At 39.1% G+C, this 8293-nt stretch overlaps 1 protein-coding gene across 1 annotated transcript; it reads left to right on the top strand.

The window, feature by feature from the left end:
* Positions 1 to 883: 883 nt before the first annotated feature.
* Positions 884 to 8214, top strand: IMP3 (Small subunit (SSU) processome component). The gene is made up of 4 exons (XM_051215375.1): positions 884 to 1181; positions 7500 to 7607; positions 7643 to 7849; positions 7887 to 8214. The coding sequence occupies exons 1-4, from the start codon at positions 1045 to 1047 to the stop codon at positions 7909 to 7911; spliced, it is 477 nt and encodes a 158-aa protein (XP_051073667.1). The 5' UTR covers positions 884 to 1044; the 3' UTR covers positions 7912 to 8214.
* The last annotated feature ends 79 nt before the right edge of the window (positions 8215 to 8293 follow it).

The following is an 8293-nucleotide window of genomic DNA, read 5'->3' as shown; positions in this document are numbered from 1 at the left end:
AGGTATTACGTACCCGTTGAATTCGTGCGGTATTGCCTTGACTACTGCGAGGAATTGTGCACGTGTGTCGTTCACACCGTGCTAGGAGAAATCGGCTTCTGCGTAGTAAAACCAGGCTTCGATGTTGTCTGGCCGGAAGGACATCAGTTGGAACGAAAGTGGGTACAAAGTCTTAAGCTTAAGTACGTTATGTCTGTTCATTCATGATGAAATATGAAATACAAGAATGAATGAAGGAAAAATATATAGATATCGAAGAACATGAAAAAATATCACAATGTATAAAACAATAAAATTAATCAATGAATTATGGAATCCCATTAGTGATCAAACTCACTGTTTACAATTTGTTGTAGCAGATTACGTTAGGTTCACCAATGAAGATGCCACAAATATTTGGAGTTTGACAACGCTTCAACCAGTAACACCTAATATGAAGCGTACACACCAAGCGAGGTCAAATTCAGTTGCGAGTTGGTTCGAAGGTATATTTGATAGGCTATCAATATATCGAGGTTCGTCTGATCTAATCTGGCTAGCGATTGTAGGGATTGTTGAGCACGGCGTTCCCTCCCGTGATCTGGTGCGGATACATGACCGAGCGCCTTCAGCTAGGTGAGTTCATTAAAACCAATGTCGAAAACTTACAGAGCTATTTATTTTGGGGATTTATTTACTGCCACATGACTGTCGATTTTCTCATAGAATCATCAACAGATGGAAATTGCTACGTCAAGATGTGATTGAAGCTCCATTTATTAATGCATTTAAAAGAAGGTTGGATCAACTGAGAAACTCATATGGCCAAGATTAACATAGACAACCAAGCCCCTTATCCTCTCCGAAGCGAAACTGAGACTAATATGCAAACTCACAAATAACTAACAAACTGACTAGGAATAGCACGGTCGAGTGGCTAGATAGGTATCCTTTGGACATTTTTAAAGACCCAAGACCGTCTTGAAACAACAAAACAACCCCTTTATACGAGCCACCAGGTATTGGATAGTGTATGAACGCTAAAGTTCAAACGGTAGCGTTGCAATGGTCCGCAAATTAAAGTATCACGAACGAAAATTGCTAAAGAAGGTCGACTTTATTAACTGGGAATGTGACAATAACTTACATGAAGTTAAAATTATGCGACTTTTTCACGTCCAGAAACGCGAAGACTACACACTGTAAGCCTTGATTAGTTTTCTCGACGTTAATGTCGACTTGATGTGTACAAACTTAAAGAAAACAAGCATTGGCAGTTGACTTATGACTCGTTATTTCGACTTCTTGGTTTGCAACCGTCGCTTCTCGATAACCATCTTTATTCGAAGATCATTGTATCGTTTACGAAGTGAAGGATTTGGACAAGAGATATATTAGGTTAACTCTTCAGTAATAAGGATAGTAGGTTGGTGAACCTGTATTAGTCCTGACACATTGATTTCCAGTGAAGGGCCAGCTTCTCCTTGAAAGTATTCACTGATGGGGCTGGTACCACTTGTTCGGGTAAGGCGTTCCAGTGATTGACTACTCGATAAGAAAAACGGGACCCCACTTTAAGTTTATTAGATCTTGGTTTATGAACCTTCTTGCTATGACCTCGGAGATTATTAGTGCTGGAGGAAGCAAAAAAATAAGACGTATTAACACCCAAATCATAATTAAAGATACGAAATGCCAGTATAAGGTCACCTCGTGTCCTACGATACGACAAAATTCGTAACCACAACTCACTGGATCGATGCTCCTTGTAAAACAAGGAACCGGTCGTGGTACTGAGTGGCTTTCGTCTAAAATAGTGGATGTTTCGGTGTTCTGATACGTTTCCGGTTAAAAAACTTCCTTATATTCAGCAGTACTGCTTAATGTCAACAGGCAAAATTATTGATTAAGCTCCTCATTTCCGGCTCTATACATCTTGACATTGACTACTGGATTAAAAAGTTTCCAATTATTTCATAGTGTCGGTGTGTTGCTTTTCAGTTACTTTAGTACGTCACATTCACTAGATCTACATATAGTTACCTGAGCCATAAGAAGGGCTTCATCTCTATTTCGTTCTCGACCTCACCTCTCTGATCTGATTAACTTCATACAGCTAAATTCAATCCCCTTTCGTTATTTTTTATTTAATCTTACTTGAAGTTATTGTCCCCCTGATGTGATGTGAAGATTTCTTTCACCGTGGATACAATGTTGATGATTGCCAGGTTATTATTGTAAGCTAATACCGGTGGAGGAACGACTTTGCCATACTAAGTAATTACAGTACGTTGCATAAATTTTTCAAACTGAGGCTTACTTGAGTTACATTTATCACCATTAACAACTGGGTGGTTATTAATAACAACCAGATGAAGGGAATATGTTGTAGTAATTGTAATACTAAGTACGTCTTTTATCTCAATATATCCTATTATTTAGTAGGTTCACAATGAAGTGGTACATGAGCGAGTGAATTATCAAAAGCTACTGTGTTTTTTTAGTTTTCTGTGGTACCAAGATCGCAACGAATGACAGTTGTCATCCATAGTGGATGTTGCTCTTGTATCTAACCATATCTTGACAATTTTATGTCTGCGATTCATCTGCTTTATAAATATACAGAATTCTAGCTTTAGTCATTAGTCTACTTAAACTGTCGAATGTCATATCTCAACACCAGACATAAGGTCCAATATGTTCACTTACTTAAGTTTGGTGCTCCTCTTGGGGCATAAGCTGCCTACCAGCGATCTTCAAGTGGTTCTGTCCTGATTTCCTTACCAGTTGTCGCCTAGTTGTGTTTTTATTCTTGATGCTTGCTACTAATTCCTGGGAGAACGCACTTCCTGATCTACCTCTTCCTCTTTTGTCTTGAGGACTCCAAGTCTGGCCTTGCTTTGTGGTACAGTTTAATAGTTTGTTCATAATGTGCCTCACCTACATCCAGCGTCTTTTTCCTAATTTCTTCCTCAGCCAGTTTATTCCATGACTTAGTTATTCCTGATAGTGTCTGACCAGTGTATTTGAAGTATCTTACACAGTCACCTAATTATTAATGTCTGTACATTTTTTGATGATGGTGGTGCTATTCCTCTGCGCTTTAACCCCATATAGTAGAACTTTTAACATTAATGTAGAAAATTCTAATTTTGGGGTTCTATGACGGTTGTTTCGGGTTTCAGATATTCTTCAGTCGTATGAAAGTTTTCTTCGCTTTCCCAATTCATGCCTTGATATTTGATCAGATCCTCCCTGTGTATCGATGGTGCCTCCTAAATACGTAGAGTTCCTTTTCTTCCAGAGCTCCCCCCACCAAGTGGGAATTGACTGGGGCTCGCCGTGTTGTATTCCAGGACCCTGTTTCTCCCCCTATGGATTTTGAAACCTACTATTGCCGAAATAGCTAATATGCTGGCTATCTTTTGTATTTGTTGTTTTGTATGCAATAGTAGTGCTGTCATTCGCAAAGTCCAAGTCATCCAACTGTGTCTAAGGCGTCTACTGTATTCCGTGCTTTTCCTGAGGTGTGGTTTTCATGATCTAGTCAACAGCTAGTAGAAAAAGAAAAGATGAAAGAAGACATTTTTCTTTGACACCATTTTTTATTTGGGTCTGTAAGCTATCTTCCATACGCGACTTTGAATTGTAGTCCTTGGTAAAAGTTCCGTATGATGCTGATAATCTTTTCACTCACTCCATAATGTTGAAGAAAATTATACAAGGTCTTCCTATCTATGTTGTCGGATTTTTTCATAGTAAAGGAAGTTTACATAAAGCAGTGAGTTCCGTTCAGTTGAGTTTTAAACAACGACCCTCCATGTCGCGATTCGTCCGGTACATGGTTAATCCAGCCCGTTGATCTCGAGGTTGCGCGTCTGCCCGATCTTTCATTCGGTTCAGCAACGCTGTTGAAAACCTTGCCTGGTACTGACAGTAGCGTGATAGCTCCGTAGTTCTCACACTTACTAGGATGTCTTGATGAGACATCCCTCCCTCTAGTCCACTGGTACTCGCTCCTTTCAAGTCTTTCTGAAGAGAACGTGGGACATCTTTACTGATACCTCAATATCTAACTTCAGCACCTCAACTAGTGTGTTGTCTGGTCCTACTACTTTCCGATTCATGATTTGTGTAATGGTCTTGCTAAATTTTTATATTGTTAGTGTGGTACTATCTATGTGTGTTGCCTCAACTTCCGGTCGGTTTAGCGGTGCCGGTTTATTCAAGAGCTCTTCAAATGCTGTGGCGACTGGTCCTGTTGCTCATTAACTTCAGCCGTTGTTTTCCCTCTTTTTCTCTTGACTTCTTGCTCTGGTCTACCATATATTCCTGCTAGCTTATTGGTTGTATCATACGGTCCTTTCATATTTCCTTCCCTTGCAGCTTTTTTTCTGTATTTACCAGTTCTTCAACATACTTCCGACTCAGCTTTAATACTCTTCTTCACTCCTGTTTGCTTCTGTATATTCAACCTGTGTCTTTTTTTGTTAGCTTTGATTTCTATCTTCGTGTTTTCGTCTTCTTGAATCCTTTCCAGGCTGTCTACATAGACCCATCCTTTATTCTGGTGCTTCTTGGGACTCAGCGTTTGGTACGTCAAAGTTATTGCTTCTTTAATCCCTTTCTAGTGTTTTTCAGTATTTTCCTCTTGCAGTAGATCTTATAAGGCTTCAAACTGGTTGGTGGGACCTATCTAGAACTCGTTGAACTTGTTAGTAACTCGAAGAAAGGCCATATCAAACTTTTGTAACACTGATTCTCCAACTGTTTATTGCATCTTTAACTTTAGTTTTAGCTTGGCTACCATCAGATAATGATCTGAAAATACATCAACTCCTCCCTTTGTTCTTACATCTTCGATGGACCTGAAGTTTTTACTTATACACATATGGTCGATATGGTCTAGCGAAACTCAAGCAGCTCTGTGTATGTATTTGTCGGGAAGTGTTACCATCTACAACTATGCTGTTAAAACCAAGTGAATATACCAGCCTCTCAGCATTCTCGTTTCTTTCTCACAATCCATATCGCCCGATGATGAGTCCATACATGGCGTTTCCTATCCCCACTTTGGCGTTTAGTTTTCCCGTCAGAAATATCAAGTATTTTCCTGGGTTTTCCGTAGGATAGGTTAGCCTGTCATAAAACTGGCATTTATTAACTTCACTTTCATGACTGGTGAGTGCGTAGCCATGTACGATATCCATTGTAACCTCTTTCCTTTAAAGGGTGCTTCAGTAATCTTGAAGTTACAAGTTTTTAATCTGATAAGTTCTTTGGAGAACAGCGTGTAGGGTTCTTTCATCTTTATGATCAATAATATTTCTTCCGAAGCTAGTCTTCCCTGTCTAGATCTTTCCCAATGGGTCTCAGTTATTCCAAGCATATCTCATGTTGTATCTTTCCATTTCTGCGGTTATTTGAATGATCCTCCCACATTGGACGGACATTCATTGTGCCTATGTTTGTTGTTTTCCTTTTTGTCAGAGGAGGAATTAGCCTTACGGCTTCCAGCGAATGTAATGTTGTTTCCCTAGTTGTCCAGTGCTTCTTCAGCTTTAGTTTCATCTTGGCAACCACCAGGTGGTGATCTGAAGCTACGTCAGTTCTTCTCTTGTTTCTCACGCTTTCAACTGACCTTCTGAATTTTTTAGCGATGAAGATATGGTCGATCTGGTTCTCTATAGTGTGATCCGGTGAGACCCACCTAGTTTTGTGTATGCTTTCGTGTGGGAATATTGTGCCGCCTATAACTACTTAGTTGAATGCACATAAATTTGCAAACCTGTCACCATTTTCGTCCCTTTCCCCATTCAGTTCATGTTATATATATCTCCATACCTGTTGTTCATCCCTATTTCGGCGTTCCGGTCTCCCATCAGGATGGTCAGGTCCTTTCCTGAGCACTTCACCATGATTGATTGCAGCCTCTCACAAGACTGGTCTTTATCGTCCTCGTTGCTATCATTGTTGGGCGCATATCAGTGGGTAATATTCATTGTTATCTCCTCCTTCTTTGTTTTGAAAGATACTTTAAGGATTTTGGATCCATAAGATACCTGTCCTATAAGTGCTTTTTGTACTTCTTTGAACAGCATCAAAGCGACTCCCTGTGTGTGCGGAGCATTTTCTTGGTCATTGTCAGAGTAGAACAACATCTCGTGAATTTAATCTTTCCTGTCTAACTTGAGTCCGGCGCTTTAACCGGGTTGTTGGACACGGAGAGTCCACCTGGTGAAGTTGGAAAACCCTGATACCAAACCATTGGTGTACATGGGCTCCAATATCCTGAAGGAACAAATGGCGTGTGAACCTATTGTTGGTCACCGGCTACCATGGGACTGCATCTGCTGACGTTGCTCCACTGCCTTGTGGATCAGACCTTTAGGTCGAAGGCTCCGGATGTGACCCCCTAAGCAAACCACCCACTTCGGTTTGGACAGTATCCCAGCCCTTGCACAAATCGAATGACTTATGTGACGCATATCTATTTGGTGCCTCTTTGTACCAATGTTTATGCGTTTAAATAAATAAAATAAATAGTCTGAGAATCACCAAGTTGTATCTCCTTATTTTCACAGTTATTCGACTGTTCCTACCGGTCTGCCATACTATCCGGACATTCTGTGTACCTATAAAAACTGTTGCTCTGGTTGTTAGAAAGGACGTCGGCTTCGTTACCTTCAAAGACTCTCGGTTTTCACCATGAGGCATCACCATTCTTGTAAATGAAGATCCTTCAACTTCCCGGCAAGAGCTTAGATGTTTTATTCTAGTTTTTCGGATATAACCACCACTTAAAACTATGACGATCACATTATGCTGACCAAAAATGTTCTTAACAAGTATATGTGTGATCAGATTGTTCGAAATGTATTGCGCAAATATATCACATAATTCTGATAAACTACGTCTTCTCATTGCATTATCGATAATAAAATATGTTCTCCAAATCCAGTTTCTCAATCGTGTTATCCGAATGATACAGCTAATTCATGTAACATCTGCGATCCTAATAAAATTCTCTCTATTGACTGGTAATGAGATGGTGGAGAACATTCGCATCTCAAGGTGACAGTTTTGAAGATTATGGTTTCTCTGAGCTGGATAGCTTAATCATGAAGCTTTCATTGTCTTTCTCAACAAACCAATAGAAACCCAGTTTAAGACAAAATGACCTACTAGATTTTCTGGGCAACTGACTAGCACCTTACACTGTTGACCTAAGATTTAGATGGTCTTTGTCCACATCTATGTGCTGATGATAATTCAGAGAGAAACAATCAGTTTCTTGATTAAACCATGCAGCTCAGAGAACACGACACATCCGAAAATTCACTGATAATATTTTCAAATGATCAAACTTTGTTTAACCATTTTCAAAGAGTATTATTGACATCTTTAGTTTTGTGGTGTACAATTTCGGATTATTTTAGAATATGAAGTGATTATCATATATTAGTAAATGTGTCAGGTAGATTCTATTTTTAAAAATATCCTTTATTCTTTTGTCATAGTTACAATAAACTCTCTCGAAAAATCAGAGAAATTGCGGAAAAACTTAAGAATATCAATGAAAACGATCCTTGGAGGGCAGAAATGACTGAACTACTGACAGCAAAGTTGTATGTCATCATTTTTAAGTGTAATAATTATAAAGACACAACTTAGGTTTGATACCAACAAGAAGGAGTCTTATGTTAGCGTCGAAAGTCAATGCCTCTTCATTTTGTCGAAGACGGCTTTCAGTTATTGTAATGCGTTCAAAAATGGCAGAAACAATGAAAGCAGCTGTGACATTTGTTGAGCAAGGACATGTTCGTGTGGGCCCAGATATCATACGAGATCCAGCATATCTAGTTACAAGGTTTGTTACTGACCTAAACCTTTTATCTTACGTTAAGTTCAATAGTAAACTGTTGTTTTTGAGATGCAGAAAACTGTCTCAGAGATTCTTTGTACCTGTCTTGTATTATTTCGAAGGATTCACAGAGATTATCTGCAAACAGGCTGCAGCTTGCGACAAGATATATGAAAATTTTCCTGGCTATGAACTTCGGTTAAGCGAATACATATGAATATATTTTTTCAATATATCTAACATTAACTGTATGATTGAAGATTCAGTCAGTTGTAAGCAACACAGAAACTGGCACATATCTGTTCAAGTTGCCACACATATGCATAATAAGATGAGTACTAAAGTAGTAAATGTAGCAGTAGTGACGGTGAAAAATCCATATATATTTGAGAGTTAATCGGGTGTGGATAGATTATCGATTATCTGAACATTGAAACCTATAGGAAGATA

Source organism: Schistosoma haematobium, chromosome 1 (genome assembly GCF_000699445.3).
Source record: "Schistosoma haematobium chromosome 1, whole genome shotgun sequence".
Lineage (NCBI taxonomy): Eukaryota > Metazoa > Platyhelminthes > Trematoda > Strigeidida > Schistosomatidae > Schistosoma > Schistosoma haematobium.
The sequence above is the reverse complement of the archived record's forward strand: the minus strand, read 5'-3'. Positions and strand labels throughout refer to the sequence as shown.